General features: G+C 46.0%; 2 protein-coding genes across 3 annotated transcripts; both read left to right on the top strand.

Annotated features, from left to right (window-relative positions):
- Positions 1-344: 344 nt before the first annotated feature.
- LOC103113727 (C-type lectin domain family 10 member A-like) lies at positions 345-8,536 on the top strand. Of its 2 annotated transcripts, XM_016187515.2 has the most exons (10): positions 345-899; positions 1,950-2,035; positions 2,919-3,035; positions 3,327-3,422; positions 3,521-3,592; positions 3,704-3,775; positions 3,930-4,016; positions 4,096-4,247; positions 6,599-6,705; positions 6,836-8,536. In XM_016187515.2, exons 2-10 carry the CDS (start codon positions 1,969-1,971, stop codon positions 6,990-6,992), a joined length of 927 nt encoding a protein of 308 aa, XP_016043001.1. In that variant the 5' UTR covers positions 345-899; positions 1,950-1,968; the 3' UTR covers positions 6,993-8,536. The 2 variants fall into 2 exon arrangements, with proteins under 2 accessions (XP_016043001.1, XP_016043004.1); XM_016187518.2 differs by lacking the exon at positions 1,950-2,035 and having other exon boundaries at positions 346-899.
- Positions 8,537-14,039: 5,503 nt separating this feature from the next.
- LOC103113717 (C-type lectin domain family 10 member A-like) lies at positions 14,040-18,164 on the top strand. Its single transcript, XM_016187514.2, has 9 exons — positions 14,040-14,336; positions 15,220-15,336; positions 15,628-15,723; positions 15,822-15,893; positions 15,993-16,064; positions 16,198-16,284; positions 16,365-16,516; positions 16,786-16,895; positions 17,026-18,164. Exons 2-9 carry the CDS (start codon positions 15,222-15,224, stop codon positions 17,180-17,182), a joined length of 861 nt encoding a protein of 286 aa, XP_016043000.2. The 5' UTR covers positions 14,040-14,336; positions 15,220-15,221; the 3' UTR covers positions 17,183-18,164.
- The last annotated feature ends 2,390 nt before the right edge of the window (positions 18,165-20,554 follow it).

The following is a 20,554-nucleotide window of genomic DNA, read 5'->3' as shown; positions in this document are numbered from 1 at the left end:
TCATGCCTATGTGAACCCAGGGCAGCCCCTGTAAGTGGACTTGCTGGTCTTACTGGGTGAAATAGAGTCTCTTTTGTGAAGACAGTGCATAAGGAGAAAAACCCAAGTATTGTGGCGACATGGTGCTGGGATTGAATTCTGGCTGTGTTACTTGTGCAAGTCATGCAATGGCTCGGAGCCTTGGTCCAGTCTCCAGAATGCTTCCTGTGTTTCCTGCAGGAATTCAATGGTTAATGTCTGGCACAATTCCCAGCACAAAGTTGAAATTCAAATAGTTTGGTTCCTTTCCCAGGCTCCTCCCCTTGTATTACCACTAGGACATCCTATTCTCAGTCACCATCTTCCCTCTAGATAGCGGAGGAAGCTTAATGGTGTGGTCCAGGCAAGCTCAGATGTCATAGACTCTGGATTCAGCAAGAGGAGAGAGATGGTCTCCTCCCAGAGATAGGGTGAGGATGTCAAAATTCTGAGAAGTTCAGCTGAAGGAAGTGGACACTGGTGAAGACAAATGAGAAACAACAGGGTGAATATGTGGTCTCTTCTGGTCCAGTTCCTCTCTCCCAAATGGTAAAATGAGGAAGTCAGGAAGCTGGAAAAAACGGAAAAGGAATACACAGAGCCGGAAGAGGACAGCAAAGCCAACTTTCCCCACCCCCATGCCTCTGCACTTGAAAATTTTGCCTATCCTCTGATTTCCATTCCTTGTCATTATTTATTGCCCAAAATCAAGGAACTGGGAAGTTCCAAATGATAGACGTACTCTCACACAAAGACTGACAGGACTCTGGTTACTGAACGTGGCACCTCTGCCATCTCTCCCTTAGCTTCAGAATTTAGATTTTTCCCACTGAAATTGCTGTACAAGGATCTCAAGAGTCTCAGCTCCAGACTCTCCACAGGTAACTGGATGGGGTAGCAGGGAGGCTGAGGGGATGAAGATGGTGTTAGAGGAATTGTCCCCATCTATGTGGGACTAAATGGACAAAACCAGAACGGGGTGGTCTGGGGTTTTGTTACTGAGTGAAGATTTTAGACTCTTCATGGAATTTGGATTGGATCATGGCACCTATAACTTCAGTCACACACAGAGACTCAAACTCAGTCCCATTTTCTAGCCCAGTAAATCCTGGACTCAACTGCAAGCCAGCCTCAGGCCTAACCCAAACACTAACCACAACTCTACCTCTCACTGCTGGGTTAAACAGAGTCTCAAGACCAGCCCCAGTGCAAAGCAGAAACTCAAATCTTTTCCAGTTGTTATGGCAGATTTAGAGCACCTTCATCTATGGTTCTGACATGAGTATGGACCTCAGTCCTAGCAGGAGTTATAGCCACTTTCTAGCCCCCATGTTTGACCCAATCCCAGAGATAAATTTAATCACAACTATATCTCCACCTTCAACCACAAACTCAACCTCAGTTCAAAACTCTAGCCAAACCCCACTTCTTTTTTTTAAAAAAATTTTTAAAAATATTTATTTATTCCCTTTTGTTGCCCTTGTTGTTTTATTGTTGTAGTTATTACTGTAGTTGTTATTGATGTCATCGTTGTTGGATAGGACAGAGAGAAATGGAGAGAGGAGGGGAATACAGAGACAGGGAGAGAAAGATAGACACTTGCAGACCTGCTTCACTATCTGTGAAGTGACTCCCCTGCAGGTGGGGAGCTGAAGGCTGGAACCAGGATCCTTACGCTGGTCCCTGCGCTTTGCACCACCTGCACTTAACCTGCTGTGCTACCGCCCGACTCCCCCTGACCCCATTTCTAACCTCAGCTGCAAACCCTGGTCCATCCTGTTTCTAGTCCTGTACTAGGACACCTTCTCAATCCAAAACTCTTGCCTCACTCCAGCCCTCACCTCAACCCTCACCTTGGTTCCAGCCTCCCATTTGCTCCAGCTTCTGCTCCAGACTGGCCACTGGCCCCACCTCTGTCTCTGCTCTGACAGCTCCAGCATTGGCCCCAGCATGTCCATGAAGTATGAGAACTTCCAGAGCTCAGAGAGTGAGAATAAAAGCCAGTGCTTTGGAAATGGTAAGAGGGGGAGATGGTGTCTCCTACAAGCCTTTATACTCTACTTAGAGGAGGTTTCTGTTGCGTGGTGTCATGCCTCTGTCATGAGCACAAGTGAGGTCCTCCACTCTGAGAGGGAGGGTCCTGGCCTCATCGGTTCTCAGTATGAAGAGAGTTGAGGATCTTCAGAAAGGCAGGGACAGGGAGGTCACAGCCAGCCTGGCTCCTGTGCTCTGGGGGAGGCATGAGAGATTGCACTGCAGGTAGTCAATGTGGGGTGACTTGGTGGGTGAAGGATGTGCAGTTGGGTTTGAAACTCATTTGCTCACTGGAGAGAACTGATAAGCGTGAGTTGGGCAACGGCCTGGCTGTTCCTACTCTCTCTGGTGCTTCTACCCCGCATGACAGGACCTTCTACCATGCCCTCATGTCCTGTGTGTGTCTTTGTGTAGATATGTCCCCAGGAGAGTGAGAGGCCCTTTAAAAATACGTTTCTTATTACTGGAGAGACAGAGAGAAACTGAGAGGGCTGGGGGTGATAGAGATGGAAAGAGACAGAGAGACACCTGTAGTCCTGCTTCACCAATCATGAAGCTTTCCCCCCTGCAGGTGAGGGCCAGGGACTTGAACCTGGGTCTTTGTGCACTGTAGTGTGTGTGCACTTAACCAGCTGCACCACTGCCTGGCCCCTGTGAGGGGCCCTTTTGAATGAGGACTTGTGCGGGTGATGAGGGGCCCAGGTCATCTTGTCCACAGGCAGCCCCCCATCCTGCATCCTCCCGGTGCAGCCTCTCCCAGCATCACCCAGGTCGGCCTTCACCCTGACAGTCCCCCGTGGCCCTCCCCCCTGCCTATAAGCCCCTGTCCTGGTCCCTCGTGGGTCTGACACATGCTCCTCCTGCAGGGATGCCTCCTCCCCAGTCCCTCCTGAAGTATCTCTGCTCTGGCCTCCGTCCAGTCCTGCTGTCCCTGGGCCTCAGCCTCCTCCTGCTGGTCGGCATCTGTGTGATTGGATCCCAAAGTGAGGCTCACACGCTGGTGGGGGTGTGTAGTAGTGGGTGCAGTGGCAGGGGCCCTGAGGAGACTTGATGGAGTAGGATGGCTGCAGATGCTGTCACTTCTTGTTGGAGAATGTAGTCAGAGGACTGAAGCTCTCTATCTCAGCCTCCTTCTCTGTGGCACTCAAGAGCTCCTGTCGGTGGGCTGGTTGCTGGGAGGCTAAGTGAGGGGATGCTGGTCAATTGTCCTGCTTGGTGCTCATGCACGAAGGGCCTGCTGCATCTTAGCACCAAGTGCCCCTTTCCCCTGCCAGATTTCAAGTCTCAGAGGGACATGGTGACTATGAGAGCAGAGTTCAACAATTTCTCATCAAACACCACGGCCACTGTCCAGGCTCTGAGGTCCCAGGGTGAGCTTGGTGTGGAAGGGGCTCTGCCTGTGGACCAGGGAGTGCAGGGTACCCAATGTGGTGGGTGGGAGCTGAGTTTTGAGCTCTGTCACCTGCAGGTGACAATATGCAAGAAACCATAACATCACTGGGAACTGAGATGGAGAAACACAAGCAGGAAATACAAGCAGGTGAGATGCTCTCAGTGGGGTGTGGGGGGAAGGCGCCTGGTGGGGCCAGGCATGAGGAGAGAGGGCGGGGGGCTGCAAGTAGCCCCTCATTCTGAGCACCCTTCCCTTTAGCCCGCGGCTTGAATGACAAGGTGCTTTTACTGGAGACCCAGCTGGAGAAACAACACCAGGAACTGAAAGCAGGTCAGAGGCATCTTCCTCCTACCTCCTGGGCCCGAGACCAGGGGGACAGTTTGCTGGTTTCTAGGCTGGACCTGAGCTGAGATCAAAGGCCTCCAGGGACTCACAGAGAAGAACCCCCACTCAGGGAACCCACTCCCCATCTCTCTGTGTCCAGGTTATTTGGATGTGTTTCAGCTGGCTCAGCGGCTAATGACAGACCTGAAATCCCTGAGGTGCGAGGTTACTGCTCTCAAGAGCAATGGTGAGGCTGTGCAGGGTGTGCCCGGCCCACCTCCTGCCCACTTCCACTGGGCACCATCTCAGCCTCCCTGCTCTCTCAGGCTCCAAAACTTCCTGCTGTCCCCTTAACTGGCTGGAGTTTGAAGGCAGCTGCTACTGGTTCTCTCGCTCTGGCAAGCCCTGGGCTGAGGCTGAGAAGTACTGCCAGCTGGAGGACTCCCACCTGGTGGTCATCAACTCCAAGGATGAGCAGGTGAAGCTCTCTGGTCCCAGGTCCCCAGGTCCCCAGACATGTCTTGTTTTTGGAAAGAACCCTCAACTTCAGAAGCTCATCAGAATCACTTGAGTTCTATTTGCTTTTATAAGCCGGTCTTTGTCGTAGTTTTATTTTCTATGTAAATACTTTTTTAGCATTTTATAAATTATACAGTTTTGGGGGCATACATTCACACCCTTACTCTGTGTGTATGTGTCTCCACATCTTCCACCAACGTCCTGTGTCCCACTCTCATAAACGCCATGAAGACAGAGAACCAGTTTGGGCACCATTTTTTTTTTTGGAAGTTTATTCATGTTAGTCATCTATAATCTCCACACAGACAAGAATCTGATCTTTGTGCTTCACTACTTACTTCACTAAGCATAATCACCTCATGACGCATTCACTTTTGTTCCAAACAATACAAGCTTACTGTTTTTGATTGCAGGGTGGTATTTCATTGGCTGTCTACCCCAGAAGTCTTTACCCAGCTATCAGTCATTGGGCATTCGGGCTGCTTTCATCTCTTTTCCGTTATAAATAGTGCATCTATGAACATAAGAGCACATATATCTTTTCAAATTATACATATGTGTATAATTATGTATATATGTGTGTGTAGGAGTGGTATTTCCTGGGACGCTAGGTATTTCCATTTTCATTTATGTATTCTTAATACTGTTTTTCTTTTTTAAAATATTTTTATATTTATTTATTTATTTATTTATTTATTCCCTTTTGTTGCCCTTACTATTTTATTGTTGTAGAAGTTGTTGGATAGGACAGAGAGAAATGGAGAGAGGAAGGGAAAACAGAGAGGGGGAGAGAAAGACAGACATCTGTAGACCTGCTTCACTGCTTGTGAAGCGACTCCCCTGCAGGTGGGGAGTGGGGGGTGGAACCGGGATCCTTATGCTGGTTTTGGCACTTCGCGCCACCTGCACTTAACCCGCTGTGCTACCGCCCGATTCCCAATACTGTTTTTCATAGGGGCTTCATCAGTTTCCATTCCCCTGCTTTAAAAAACATTAAATTTTTTTTATTTATTTATAAAATGGAAACACTGACAGAACCATAGGATAAGAGGTGTACAATTGTCACCACCAGAACTCTGTATCCCATCCCCTCCCCTGATAGCTTTCCTATTCTTTAACCCTCTGGGAGTATGGACCCAGGGTCATTATGGGTTGCAGAAGGTGGAAGGTCTGGCTTCTGTAATTGCTTTTCCACTGAACATGGGTGTTGGCAGGTAGATCCATACTCGCAGCCTGTCTCTTTCCCTAGTGGGGCAGGGCTCTGGGGAAGCGGGGTTCCAGGACACATTGGTGGGATCGTCTGCTCAGGGAAGTCTGGTTGGCATCATCTTAGTATCTGGAACCTGGTGGCTGAAAAAAGAGTTAACATATAAAGCCATACAAATTTTTGACTAATCATGAACCTAAAGCTGGAATATTGCAGATGAAAATTTGGGGTCTCTGTTTTGGAAATAGCTAGTAGGTCTATTTTAGGTCTAGTCCAAAGGACTATTGGTTTTTGCCTGAGCCTGACATCTGATATGCAGGTGGGCCCAAGTTATTGTCTGGGGAGATGATGTCACGGCTGGAAAGAGGGCTAGAAAATGGGATCAGGGAAGAGAGCAGCTCCCAAATGTGGGAAAAGTGTGTAAATACTGTGGACTGTAACCCCCACCGATTTGATCTGGGACCCATATTTGATTTTAATGAAAGAGAGATATATAGACAAGGACACAGAAAGAAAGACCAGACTACTGCTCAGCACTGGCTTATGATGGTGCCAGGGATTTAACCTGGAACCTTAAAAGTCTTTTGCATAATCACCATTACGTTGTTTTCTAGCCCAATAGTCTGCATTCCCATCAATAATATTTCAGAGCTCCCCCCACAACTGTGTCAATACTTGCCATTTTGCATTGTGTGAGGTGTAAATTTTAATACGTATTTGTCTAATCATAAGTGGCATGGAACTTTTTTTTCATATTTTGTGAGTCATCTGAATGTCTTTTTTAGGGAGCCATCTCTTCAGATCATTTGCCCAGTTTTATTGGTGTTTAGGTTTTTTTGCTGTTGTTGACCTGTATGATTTCTTTATAATTTTTCCTATCAATCATTTGTCTGATGTGTGATGTGCAGATATTTTCCATTTGGGGAACTTTAAAAGCAACTGCCTTCCAGGAATCACCCTTAGAGCAATCATTGCTTCAGGCATTAAGCGAAACATTTCCAAACAATTAACTGCTTTAGTGAACGGTTGATGTTTAGAACTGCTAGTCACAGCAGTTGACTGGCAGGAGAAGTCACCATTATGACACATTTTTGTTGTCCTAGGATTTTGTCCAGAAACATATAGGCTCCTCATACACTTGGATGGGCCTCAGTGATCCCGAAGGAGTCTGGAAATGGGTGGATGGGACTGACTATGAGACCAACTTCAAGTGAGTGCCCTCTGTCTGTCTATGTCCTCCTTCTTCCTTCAGCTTTGATTCCTTGGGGTCTGACCCTCAGCCCCTTCTTCCAGACCTGGATTTCCTTTCCTGTCTAGTGTGCTGTCTGTTTTCTCCTCAGGAACTGGAGACCAGGGCAGCCAGATGACTGGCATGGGCATGGACTGGGTGGAGGAGAGGATTGTGCCCACTTCCATCCTGATGGCAAATGGAATGATGATGTCTGTCAACGGCTTTACCAGTGGGCCTGTGAGACCAGCCAGGGAAAACCCAGCTAGGAGATCCTCAGAGCTGCTTCCTAGGGGCCATTCAGCCTCAGAAAGAACAGGAAATAGAGTGAGAAACCCTTACCTGGGGCCTTTTACAAAACCTCTGTGAAAGAGAAGGGAGAGTTTGAGGTTGGAGGTTGAATTTCTCTTTAACTTTCAGAAGCATATATAGATTCCCTAAGGTTTTTTTTTTTTACATAAATTCAGATTTATTGTTATACACATATTTTTATGGTATCCACAGGGCATTTCAGGGGGCTGGGTGGTGTTGTACCTGTTTGATAGATCATATTACAATCTACAAAGACCCAGGTTCAAGCCGGCTGTCCCTATCTGCAGTGGAGAAGCTTCAACGGTGGTGAAGCAGTGCTGAAAGTGTCTCTCTGCCTCTCTCCCTTTCTATCTCCTCCCTTCCTCTCAATTTCTGGCTGTCTCTATCCAATAAATAAAGAGAATAAAAAAAATTTAAGGGTGTTTCAAAGCCATTTGTTTTATGTATACATTTTATATATACCTCACATATGTATCTTTTTAATGTAAGAGAACATTTAACTCTATACCCCTAAGAAATTTCATTTATATGATAGTGTTGTTAAATATAGTCACTGTATATATTATACTAGCTCTTAGGACTTAACAACATATATATTTTTCCAAATCATTTTATTGGGGGGTGGGGAATAGTGGTTTACAGTTCAGCTGTTGGCACATGGATACAATTTCTTTGTTACTTTTCATTGCATTAGAATTAAAAAAGGGACTAAGTGCCTGCACAGTGAATGCAGCATTCCTTGTAGTCATTTTATTTCTGTTGCTTTTTTTTAGAGAGACAGAAATGGAAGGAGAAGAGAGAGAGTCATGCAGCACTGCTTCACTGTTTGTGAAGTCCCTTTCCGCCCTGCAGGTGGGGAGCCAGAGCTTGGACTTGCACACGGGTCCTTGAATATAGTAATGTGTGTGCTCTACCGAGTGTGCCACCACCCAACCCTGACATTAATGAAATTTCTCGTGACCTTATCTTTATCATTTAATAGCTGAAGGTTTGTGTCCTTTTACCAACCTCTCCTTAGTTTTTCTAACCCACCCCTTTACTGTGTTTCAAAGAGCTTGACTTTCTTCCAGATCTATGTCTACCAATACGATGTTTGTCTTTCTCTTTCTGGTGTAGCTCACTGACAAGATGGCTCCAGGTTCACTCATACTGTCACAAATGCCAGGACTGTCATCCTTTCTCTTGGTTGAACATTATTCTACTACATACATTCTCTACCCATTCAACTACTGATGGGCCCTTGGGTGGTGAATACACTGAATAGACCCTGGTGAGCAGGAGCCCCTGGGCCACCCCATTTTCATTTCCTTTGGACATTTTCCTAGAAGTAAAATCACTAGATCATTTAGTAGTTATATTTCTGTTTTGTTATTCTGCCATCTGGATGGGTGAGGTGGGGGTTATTAAAGGGCTTTTTCATTCCAGTGCTGAACTCCTTCTAGCCTTCCTTTTATAGGTTTTGATTAAAAACATAAAAGTTTAATAAAAAATTTTATGGTAACCTTGGTTGAAAAGCCTTTTTTTTTTTTAATGTTGATAAACTCTTCTCACTCTGCATCCCTTTTTAAAAACTTGTCTTTATTTATTTGATAGAGACAGCCAGAAATTGAGAGGAGGGGGGAGATAGAAAGGGAGAGAGACAGAGAGACACTTGTAGCCCTGCTTCACCACTTGTGAAGCTTTCCCCCTGCAGTGGGGAGTGGGGGGTTTAAGCCGGGTGGGTCATTGTGCACTGTAACATATGCTCTCAACCAGGTGCACCACCACCCGGTCCCTGTATTTTGTTTTTTAGTTGATTGTTAATTCATCTGACAAGATCTGAATTCATCTTAAAAATTTTAATTGAGGGGTTAATGATTCACAGCACAGTTGCCTACACATGGGTATAATTTTCCAGTTCTGCATAACAGGTGTCTGCAAAATACTCTTGCCCCCCAACCTAGGACCCCAACTTCTCCTCCAAGCTCCCTTTTCAGTTTTTTCCCCAGAGCCTCTTGCTTTGTGTAGTCCACTACTCCCAGGCCAACTTTTACCCTGTGTTCTCCCTTTTTTTAAAAATCATTTTCTTTTTTTTTTTTTTTTATTTATTCCCTTTTGTTGCCCTTGCTTTTTTATCATTGTGGTGGTTATTATTGTTGTTGTCATTGTTAGATAGGACAGAGAGAAATGGAGAGAGGAGGGAAAGACAGAGAGGGGGAGAGAAAGACAGACACCTACAGACCTGCTTCACCGCTTGTGAAGCAACTTCCCTGCAGGTGGGGAGCTGGGGGCTCGAACCTGCATCCTTACGCCAGTCCTTGCACTTTGCACCATGTGTGCTTAACCTGCTGCACTACCACCTGACTCCCTGTGTTCTCCCTTTCTGACTCTGTCTCCTAGGTCCCACCTGCAGGTGAAGCCATCCCAGCATTCATCCCTCTCTTCCTGACTCATCCCACCCAACACAAGTTCGCTTTATGTTGGCTTTTCCATGTATATTGTGATTTTTGATGTGCTGATGGCATCAAGTGCAAACAAGAACTGTTTCTCCTTTGTTTCTCCTTTTTTTTTCTCCAGGGTTATTGCTGGGTTCGGTGCCTGCACCATGAATCCACTGCTCCTGGAGACCATTTTTCCCCCTTTTGTTGCCCTTGTTGTTTTTATCACTGTTGTAGTTATTATTATTGTTGTTGTTGCTGCTGGATAGGACAGAGAGAAATCGAGAGAGAAGGGAAGACAGAGAGGGGGAGAGAAAGACACCTGCAGACGTGCTTCACCGCCTGTGAAGCGACTCCCCTGCAGATGGGGAGCTGGGGGCTCGAACCAGGATCCCTACGCCGGTCCTTGTGCTTCGTGCCACGTGCACTTAACCTGCTGCGCCACCGCCCGACTCCCTGAATTGGAGTTCTTATCTGTAGTCAGAGGAGGAGAGCATGTTCCATGTGTTAGTTCTGGCACAGATTGCAAGTTGTAAGGACTCAGCACTGATGTAGAATCTCTGGCTGAGCATCACAAAGGCCAGGTGTGCTCTTAACACCCACCTGGGAGATAACATAATGGATAAAATCTTGGACTCTCAAGCATGAGGTCCCGAGTTCAAACTGTAGCGTCATGTGTGCCAGAGTGATGCTCTGATTTTTTCTTTTGTCCCCCTCTTGATCATAAATAAATAAATCTTTTTAAATTGTTGTTATTATTGTTGTTGTTATTGCTGTCATTGTTGTTGGATAGGACAGAGAGAGAAATCGAGAGAGCAAGGGAAGACAGAGAGGGGGAGAGAAAGACAGACACCTGCAGACCTGCTTCGCCGCCTGTGAAGTGACCCCCTACAAGTGGGGAGCCAGGGGCTCAAACCGTATCCACACGCCAGTCTTTGTGCTTCGTGCCACGTGCGCTTAACCCTCTGTGCCACCTCCTGGCCCCCAATAAGTAAATCTTCTTTTTTAAAAAAAAAGGAGAAAATGTATAATGCCATGAATGTGGTGGCCTAGAAGAGTATTCAGCAAAAGCTAACAGAAGAGTATTTAGAGTCAGAAATGAACATTGTGGTCTCGAAGTTAACCCCTTGGGAGGCAGTCTTGGGCTTGGATTCCGTGAAACAACTACAGATGGCTATGACAGAAGACAGCTTTGGTGCGTCAGGAGCTCATGAATGAAGTTTTAAGTGCTGCTAGGAATATGTAAATATGAGGCTGCCAGCTGTTACCTCTATCAGAGAAGGGCATCTGGAAGAAGCAGACTGGAAGTTTTATAACAACAACAGCAGAAGAATGCTAATTGCAGTTAAGATCATCCCAGTGTGTGTGTGTGTGTGTGTGTGTGTGTGTGTGTGTGTGTGTGTGTTCAAGTCAAAGACTAACTTCTTCCTCTCTCTTGGACATGAGAGAATAATCTGAAGACGTTTTCACCAATTATAATTTCTTCTGAAGGACAAACTGTTATTTATAAGCTAAAGAGTAAAGATAAATTAAGAACTAAAAATTATGGTGCATGCTATAGAATGAGATGAAGATGAGATGTAAATGAATTTATTAGCTGATGCAGAGAAAAAAATTATTGGAGGAATAATGTTTTATTATAGTCAATAGTAAATACAATAGTTTGTACATGCATAACATTTCCTAGTTTTCCACATAACAATGCAACCCCCCCCCCCCACACACACACACACACTAGGTCCTCTGTCATCCTGTTCCAGGACCTGAACTCTCCCTTTCCCCACCCCAGAGTCTCTTACTTTGGTGCAATACACCAGCTCCAGTCTAAGTTCTGCTTAGTGTTTTCTCTTCTGACCTTGTTTTTCAACTTTCGCCTGTGAGTGAGATCATCCCATATTCATCCTTCTGTTTTTGACTTATTTCACTTAACATGATTTCTTCAAGCTCCATCCAAGATCAGCTGAAAATGGTGAAATCACCTTTTTTAATATCTGAGTAGTATTCCATTGTGTATATATACCACAACTTGCTCAGCCACTCATCTGTTGTTGGACACCTGAGTTGCTTCCAGGTTTTGGCTATTACAAACTGTGCTGCTAAGAACATATGTGTACACAGATCTTTTTGGATGGGTGTGTTGGGTTCTTTAGGATATATCCCCAGGAGAGGAATTGCAGGGTCATAGGGTAGGCCCATTTCTAGTTTTCTGAGAGTTCTCCAGACTGCTAGCTGATACAGAGAAATTTTAGGAGCTTATACTCTAAATACATTGTGATTTAAATAAAAAATCAAGTAGCAGAAAACAATCTCTTTAATATAGAAAATATAATCTAAGGGCTGGGCAGTTGCTCACCTGGTTGAGTGCATGTTACAATGTGCAAGGATCTAGGTTTGGGTCCCTGGCCACCATCTACAGGGGAGGAAGCTTTGAAAGCAGTGAAGGTGTTGCAGGTGTCTCTCTTTCTCTCTCCCTCTTTATCACCCCTTTCCCTCTCAATTTCTCTATCAAATAACTAAGTAAAATTAAATTAAAAAGAAAAGATAATCTAAAATGTACTTGTGTTCCTTCTCCACCTTTCAAGTCACTGAGCTTCCTTCTTATTGGAAAAAAATGCATATATCAACAACTGAGGTCATCTGCTGTAAAAGGACTTGGTGAATGGAATTCCTTTTGTGAAGACAACGCATAAGGAGAAAACCCAAGTAGTGTGTCACATAGCACTGGGATTTAATTCTGTCTGAGGGTGGAGGAGACAGCATAATGGTTATGCAAATAAATGCTCATGCCTGGGGTTCCAAAGCCCCAGGTTCAATCCCCCATACTACCATAAGCCAGAGCTGAGTAGTGCTCTGGAAAAAAAAAAAAAGTAAAATTCTGCTTCTGTTACTTAGCATGTATATGTATATATATATATATGATATGCAATGGCTCTGAGCCATGGCGGAGCATCCAGAATGCTACCTGTGTTTCCTGTGGAAACTGAATGGTTAATGTCCAGCACAAGTCCTAGTGCAGAGTTGACACTCAAACAATTTTGTTCCTTGGAGGCCTAGGAGATAGCATAATGTTTATGCAAAAAGCTTTCATGCCCATGGTGCTCAGGTTCTAGATTCAATTTTTACTCAGTACCACCTTAAGCCAAAGCCATCAGAGGCTCTGGTAACAATAAAATAAAGTAAAATAAAATATTTCTTTTCTAACCTCCTCTCCTGTATTCCCACCAAAACATCCTATTCTCAGTTACCATCTTCCCTTCTTATAGTGGAGGGAGCTTAATGGTTGAGGCCTCAGGAAAGTTCAGAGGTCATAGACTCTGGTAGGATTTAGCAAGAGCAGAGAGATGATCTCCTTCAGGAGATATGGTGAAGACACCAAGGATTCTGAGAAACTCAGATACAGGAAGTGAGAAGTGGTGGGGTCCCTTGTGGTCCAGTTTTCTCTCAGATGGCAAAAATGAGGAAGCCAAGTACAGGAAAAAGCAGACAGAGGATAGACACCCTGGAGATTGACAGCAAAACTGCTCCTATAGCTACTCTCATACTCCAAATCTTTGCATGCCACCTATTTCTATTTCATTTCTTCTTTAAAGTCCAAATTGAGGAAATGAAAGATCCCAACTTATAGATTTTAGATATTCAGACACAAAGACCAAGAGGACTGCGGTTACTGACATGGGTTCTCTATCAGTGCTCCCCCAATGCTCTAGAATTCAGATTTCTTTAACTCCGGTCATTGCTGCACAAGGATCCCAAGGGGTCACAGACTTTCCACAGGTAACTGGGCAAGGCTGAAGGTGGACCCTGGGGATAGAGAAGATGCTAGAGTAAGCAGGTAGCAAGGGCTGTGGCTCTGTGTGGGACTAAGCAAACAGAAGGAGGGGGTGGTCTGGGGGCTTATTAATTGAGTGGAAATGTTAGACTCTATTCTTCTCATGGGATTTGGATTGAATTATGGCATCTATAACTTAAGTCACACACAGGACTCAAACTCAGTCCCCATTTTCTAGCCCAAGTCCATTCTTGGATTCAGACCCAAACCAGCCTCAGTGCTAACCACCACCCCCAACTCCTCCTTTAACTACAGAGCACACTAGTTTTTTGTTTTTTTTTTTGCCATCATGGTTATAACTGGTACTGGATGCTAGCATGACTTCCCATTTCCAGGGGCCATTTTCATTTTTCTTTATGTTTTGATACAGGGTGAAAGAGAGATATAAGGAGGGAAAGTCAGAGAGAAAGAGTCACCTGTAGCACTGCTCCCTCCCTTGTGAAACTTTGCTCCTGCAGGTGCAGAGGGGGACTTAAACCTGGGTAGTCATGCATAGTAACCTCTGCTCTCTCCTGGGTACTGCACTGCCTGCCCCCGAGTGCACCAGAATCTTAAGACTACCCCAACATGTAGCTGAGTCTCAGCTCTATCCCATGGTTATGCCAGATGTAGGTCAACTTCATCTACGGTTCTTACATGAGTATGGATCCCAATCCTAGCAGGAGTTATAGCCACTTTCTAGCCCCCCTGTTTGACCCAATCCTGAGATAAATTTAATCACAACTATACCTCCATCTTCAACCCCAAACTCAACCTCACTTCAAAGCTCTAGCCTGACCCCACTTCTAACCTCAGCTGCAAACCCTGGTCCATCCTGTTTCTAGTCCTGTACTAGGACACCTTCTCAATCCAAAACTCTTGCCTCACTCCAGCCCTCACCTCAACCCTCACCTTGGTTCCAGCCTCCCATTTGCTCCAGCTTCTGCTCCAGACTGGCCACTGGCCCCACCTCTGTCTCTGCTCTGACAGCTCCAGCATTGGCCCCAGCATGTCCATGAAGTATGAGAACTTCCAGAGCTCAGAGAGTGAGAATAAAAGCCAGTGCTTTTGAAATGGTAAGAGGGGGAGATGGTGTCTCCTACAAGCCTTTATACTCTACTTAGAGGAGGTTTCTGTTGCGTGGTGTTATGCCTCTGTCATGAGCACAAGTGAGGTCCTCCACTCTGAGAGGGAGGGTCCTGGCCTCATCGGTTCTCAGTATGAAGAGAGTTGAGGATCTTCAGAAAGGCAGGGACAGGGAGGTCACAGCCAGCCTGGCTCCTGTGCTCTGGGGGAGGCATGAGAGATTGCACTGCAGGTAGTCAATGTGGGGTGACTTGGTGGGTGAAGGATGTGCAGTTGGGTTTGAAACTCATTTGCTCACTGGAGAGAACTGATAAGCGTGAGTTGGGCAACGGCCTGGCTGTTCCTACTCTCTCTGGTGCTTCTACCCCGCATGACAGGACCTTCTACCATGCCCTCATGTCCTGTGTGTGTCTTTGTGTAGATATGTCCCCAGGAGAGTGAGAGGCCCTTTAAAAATACGTTTCTTATTACTGGAGAGACAGAGAGAAACTGAGAGGGCTGGGGGTGATAGAGATGGAAAGAGACAGAGAGACACCTGTAGTCCTGCTTCACCAATCATGAAGCTTTCCCCCCTGCAGGTGAGGGCCAGGGACTTGAACCTGGGTCTTTGTGCACTGTAGTGTGTGTGCACTTAACCAGCTGCACCACTGCCTGGCCCCTGTGAGGGGCCCTTTTGAATGAGGACTTGTGCGGGTGATGAGGGGCCCAGGTCATCTTGTCCACAGGCAGCCCCCCATCCTGCATCCTCCCGGTGCAGCCTCTCCCAGCATCACCCAGGTCGGCCTTCACCCTGACAGTCCCCCGTGGCCCTCCCCCCTGCCTATAAGCCCCTGTCCTGGTCCCTCGTGGGTCTGACACATGCTCCTCCTGCAGGGATGCCTCCTCCCCAGTCCCTCCTGAAGTATCTCTGCTCTGGCCTCCGTCCAGTCCTGCTGTCCCTGGGCCTCAGCCTCCTCCTGCTGGTCGGCATCTGTGTGATTGGATCCCAAAGTGAGGCTCACACGCTGGTGGGGGTGTGTAGTAGTGGGTGCAGTGGCAGGGGCCCTGAGGAGACTTGATGGAGTAGGATGGCTGCAGATGCTGTCACTTCTTGTTGGAGAATGTAGTCAGAGGACTGAAGCTCTCTATCTCAGCCTCCTTCTCTGTGGCACTCAAGAGCTCCTGTCGGTGGGCTGGTTGCTGGGAGGCTAAGTGAGGGGATGCTGGTCAATTGTCCTGCTTGGTGCTCATGCACGAAGGGCCTGCTGCATCTTAGCACCAAGTGCCCCTTTCCCCTGCCAGATTTCAAGTCTCAGAGGGACATGGTGACTATGAGAGCAGAGTTCAACAATTTCTCATCAAACACCACGGCCACTGTCCAGGCTCTGAGGTCCCAGGGTGAGCTTGGTGTGGAAGGGGCCCTGCCTGAGGACCAGGGAGTGCAGGGTGCCCAATGTGGTGGGTGGGAGCTGAGTTTTGAGCTCTGTCACCTGCAGGTGACAATATGCAAGAAACCATAACATCACTGGGAACTGAGATGGAGAAACACAAGCAGGAAATACAAATAGGTGAGAAAGCCTCCAAGTGTGTGTGTGTGTGTGTGTGTCTTTGCACTTGTGTGCCAGGTTGCATCAGGCAGCCCTTCAGTTCCAAGTCTTTCCCTTTAGCCCGCAGCTTGAATGAGTTGATACTTCTCGTGCAGAAGGAGCTGAACAAAGATCAGCAGGAATTCAAACAAGGTCAGATGCATCTTTCTCTGTTCCTGGGCCTGGACCGAATGGGACAGTTTGATGGTTTCTAGATTGGGCCTCCTGGGATACAGTGAGCAGAACCTCCACTCAGGGCACCCACTCCCCATCTCTCTGTGCCCAGGTTATCCAGAGATGCTTCAACTGGTGCACTGGCTGGTGACAGACCTGAAATCCCTGACGTGTGAGGTTATTGCTCTCAAGAGCAATGGTGAGGCTGTGCGGGGTGTGCCCAGCCCACCTCCTGCCCACTTCCACTGGGCAACATCTCAGCCTCCCCTGCTCTCTCAGGCTCCAAAACTTCCTGCTGTCCCCTTAACTGGCTGGAGTTTGAAGGCAGCTGCTACTGGTTCTCTCGCTCTGGCAAGCCCTGGGCTGAGGCTGAGAAGTACTGCCAGCTGGAGGACTCCCACCTGGTGGTCATCAACTCCAAGGATGAGCAGGTGAAGCTCTCTGGTCCCAGGTCCCCAGGTCCCCAGACATGTCTTGTTTTTGGAAAGAACCCTCAACCTCAGAAACACATCAGAATTACCTGGGGGGTAACTAACTGCTTCCTGTACTCACCACAACAGTGTCATTGCCTCAGTAATTGAGACAGCCCTCACCCCACCCCAAGCCAAATTCAACTGCTTTAATGAACAGTTGATGTTTAGAACTGCTAGTCAAAGCAGTTGAGTGGCCGAAGTCATCATTAACCTTTTTGTTGCCCCAGAATTTTGTCCAGAAACACATCGGCTTCTTTTATAACACCTGGATAGGCCTCAGTGATTCTGATGGAGACTGGAAATGGGTGGATGGGACTGACTATGAGACCAACTTCAAGTGAGTGCCCTCTGTCTGTCTATGTCCTCCTTCTTCCTTCAGCTTTGATTCCTCAGGGTCTGACCCTCTGCCCCTTCTTCCAGACCTGGATTTCCTTTTCCGCCTAGTGTGCTCTCTGTTTTCTCCTCAGGAACTTGACACCGGGGCAGCCCGACAACTTGCAAGGTCACATTCTGGGCATAGGCGAGAACTGTACCTACATCCATTCCAATGGCAAGTGGAATGATGATATCTGTGAGAGGCTCTATCAGTGGGCCTGTGAGACCAGCGTGGGCAAAGCCAGCTAGGAGATCCTCAGAGCTGCTTCCTAGGGACCATTCAGTCTTTAAAAAGACAGGAAATGGGGTGGAGATGCTGTGGGCAGGCCTTCCCTTGGGGCCTCTTATAAGACCTCTGTGGAAGGGGGAAGGAGCCTGGGAGGTTGGAAACTGCCCTCATTTTGAATTTCTTTTTCTTTAGCTTTCAAAAGATTATATAGAGACCTTAAGGTTATTGTTATTATTTTTAAGAATTTGGCTTTACTGAACATGTTAGATATGTAAAGTATACTTCATGGTGATTTTATATGTGTTATACTATGAACAGATCGCTTCCATATAGTTAACTAACATGACAGTCACCTCACATATTTACCTCTTTGTGAATATGAAAATATTTACCAGGGAGTAGGGCGGTAGCGCAGCGGTTAAGCACAGGTGGCACAAAGCACAAGGACCCGCATAAGGAAACTGGTTCAAGTCCCCAGATCCCCACCTGCAGGGGAGTCCCTTCACAAGTGGTGAAGCAGGTCTGCAGGTGTCTCTCTTTCTCTCCCCGTCTCTGTCTTCCCCTCCTCTCTCCATTTCTCTCTGTCCTATCCAACAATGACGACGTCAATAACAAATACAATAATAACTACAACAATAAAAAACAAGGGCAACAAAAGGGAATAAACATATAAATAAATATTAAAAAAAGATTTACCTTCAGCACTTTTAATCTGCACTGCAGTGTTAAGTCTAGTCAGCCTGTGTTATGTGTTAGACCATCAGACCGCAATCATTTATAACTGAAAATCTATAACCATCTACCAATCTATTAGTTCCTCTGCCCCAACCCTTGGTGATCACTTTTCTACTCTTTCTTTGAGTTTGGCTTTCTTATTCCAAGTATAAGGTGGGTCAGTGCAGTGTGTTTCTCTTTCTGGCTTAGCTCACTGAGTATAATGCCCTCTCATTTCACTCAGTGTTATCAAAATGGCAGGTTGAATAAATGCTTTCTCATGGCTGAATAATTTCCCAGTGTGTGCCTCCTTTATATATTCCACTGCTGAAGGGCGCTTAGGTTGTTTCCCTATGTTGACTACTGTGAATATGTCACACTCACCATGGCGTGCAGACACCTCTGCTTTCCTGTTTGCGCTTCCTTTGGACATAGTCCTATAGATGGAATGGCTGCAGCATATGAAGTCATGTTGTCCATGGGGCTGGCGACTGCAGGGTCTCCAAAAGACTACTCACAGAGACTGAATTTATCTTCTGACTAAAATCCTAGAGGGGAGCCGGGTGGTGGCGCACCTGGTTGAGCGCACATGTTGTAATGCGCAAGGAACCAGGTTCGAGCCCTCGGTCCCCAACTGCATGGGGAAATCCTTGAGAGTGGTGAAGCAGGGCTGTAGGTGTCTCTCTTTCTCTCTCCCTCTCTGTCGCCCCCTTCTCTCTAGATTTGTGGCTGTCTGTATCCAATAAATAAGTAAAGATTTTAAAAAAATTTAAAAGAGTGGTCCGGGAAGTAGTGCAGTGGCTAAGGCACTAGACTCTCAAACATGAGGTCCCGAGTTCAATCCCCGGCAGCACATGTACCAGAGTAATGTCTGGCTCTTTCTCTCTCTCTATCTTTTTCATTAATAAATAAATATCTACAAATCTAAATAAATAAATAATAAAAGCCTAGCGGTGTCTTCCCTAGACATGCATCACTACAGAAGTGAGTACCACCAAAGAAGCACCCCGATTAGGCCTGAGTCCTATTTATTTACAAGTTTTACAATGCACCAAGAATTCCAAATTTCAAAGGTGCTAATTCAGGCAGGAAGCATGGCAAACAGTAGGATGTGAATAAACAGTTTTAGGATATGAAAAGTGGTAACTGAGTTGATGCATTGGAGATCTAATCCCAGTGTCTTTATGGCTACCGTGCCTCAGTGAGCTCTTTATTGTTTTCCTTCCCCATACCAGTAGTCAATTTTATCCAGGGGCTGTTGCCCATTTGCAAGTAGCTTACTGTGTATAGACTTAGACATTAAGTATAATTAAGCCTGAAGTTAGGAATATCAGATTTTTTGTTTTTGTTGTTAAACCAGAGCACTGCTCAGCTCCGGTTGATGATGGTGTGGAGGACAGAACCTGGGACTTTGGAGCCTCCAGCATGAGAGTCTCTTTGCATAACCAGTATGCTATCTCCCCTTTTCCCTGGATATCTTATATCTAATATAATTGTTCTCCAACAATATAAATATATATTTTGATTAATGTTTGTACTATTTTCCATAGGAGCTGCACCAATTCACATTCCCACCAATAGTGCACAAGAGTACTCTTTTTCTCTACATTTCAAGTTTTGTGATTAAAGACTTCACTGAGTCATGATTATTTCATTGTAAAGTCACCTATTGAGAGTAGTGATGACTTTTGACAAATTTTATATGTGCCCACTGAAAGCAGGCAGGACTCATTCATTACTGAATTGCTTATAACCAGAGAACTGTATAGCATACATCAGTTCGTATCTGTTAAAATAAATAAAAAAGAAAGATATGGGAAGGGTAACTCTTAGCTCCTAAGAGGCAGTCCCCCCTCACTTCTCCTGCCTACTGGCACAACATCAGAGTAGAGCCAGATCCCTGGTCTCAACAGAAAGTGCTCAGAGGGGGACCCAGAAGTGATGGAGCCTGGAGGGCATGGAGGGTACTATCCAACATTCAAGAAAAAATAAGAAGAGATTCCATAAGGGACAGTGGCACCCAGCTGGACCTGGGCATCAAATACTGGAACCAACTGCAGCCTGGTGTACGAGTCTGTAAATTCTCACATAGTTTCCATGCCTGTTACCATTAAACCCAGTCAGTAGTCTATTTATTTATTTATTTATTTATTTTACCAGAGCACTGCTCAGCTCTGGCTTATGGTGGCATGGAACATTGAACTTGAGATCCCAGAGCCTCAGGCCGAAGATTTTTGTTTTGTTTGTTTTTGTTTTTTGTTTTGTATAACCATTATACTACGTCTCCCCTGCCTCTAGTGGATAATCTGTGCTGAAGGTTGGGCTGAAGACTCAGAAGGAGAAGGAAGAATACCAGGGAAACTGCTCAGTCTGGAGGCCTAATGCTATCAAGTGACCAAAGGGATACAACCTCCAGGAGCAGATGTCAGTGCTTAGGTTGTGCTCCTGAGGGGCCAGACACTCACAGTGACACTTACAGTGGGCAGTGGGCACTAGAGAGTGTGATATGGGACCACCTCACTGCTGTTGAGTACTTGAGAGGTGGGGAAAGGTGATAAATAGCCTGAGATTTGATGGCGAGGACAAAGATGCCTCGATTTAGTGCTCCAAATACAACTACTGCATATTTTATTTTGTTTCATTCTACTTGTAATTTTCTACCATATGCATTGTACTTT

Source organism: Erinaceus europaeus, chromosome 12, assembly GCF_950295315.1.
Source record: "Erinaceus europaeus chromosome 12, mEriEur2.1, whole genome shotgun sequence".
NCBI classification, from domain to species: domain Eukaryota; kingdom Metazoa; phylum Chordata; class Mammalia; order Eulipotyphla; family Erinaceidae; genus Erinaceus; species Erinaceus europaeus.
This window is presented reverse-complemented; position numbering and strand designations above follow the sequence as displayed.

What these genes read in the sequence shown, in the direction of transcription:
- LOC103113727 (XM_016187515.2), top strand. Translation starts at nt 1,969, where the DNA reads ATGTCCATGAAGTATGAGAACTTCCAGAGCTCAGAGAGTGAGAATAAA. An exon ending in AAGCCAGTGCTTTGGAAATG is followed by an intron (nt 2,036 to 2,918) that starts GTAAGAGGGGGA and finishes CTCCTCCTGCAG; the next exon opens with GGATGCCTCCTCCCCAGTCC. An exon ending in TACTGCTCTCAAGAGCAATG is followed by an intron (nt 4,017 to 4,095) that starts GTGAGGCTGTGC and finishes CTGCTCTCTCAG; the next exon opens with GCTCCAAAACTTCCTGCTGT.
- LOC103113717 (XM_016187514.2), top strand. Translation starts at nt 15,222, where the DNA reads ATGCCTCCTCCCCAGTCCCTCCTGAAGTATCTCTGCTCTGGCCTCCGT. An exon ending in CTGTGTGATTGGATCCCAAA is followed by an intron (nt 15,337 to 15,627) that starts GTGAGGCTCACA and finishes TTCCCCTGCCAG; the next exon opens with ATTTCAAGTCTCAGAGGGAC. An exon ending in CCAGGCTCTGAGGTCCCAGG is followed by an intron (nt 15,724 to 15,821) that starts GTGAGCTTGGTG and finishes TGTCACCTGCAG; the next exon opens with GTGACAATATGCAAGAAACC.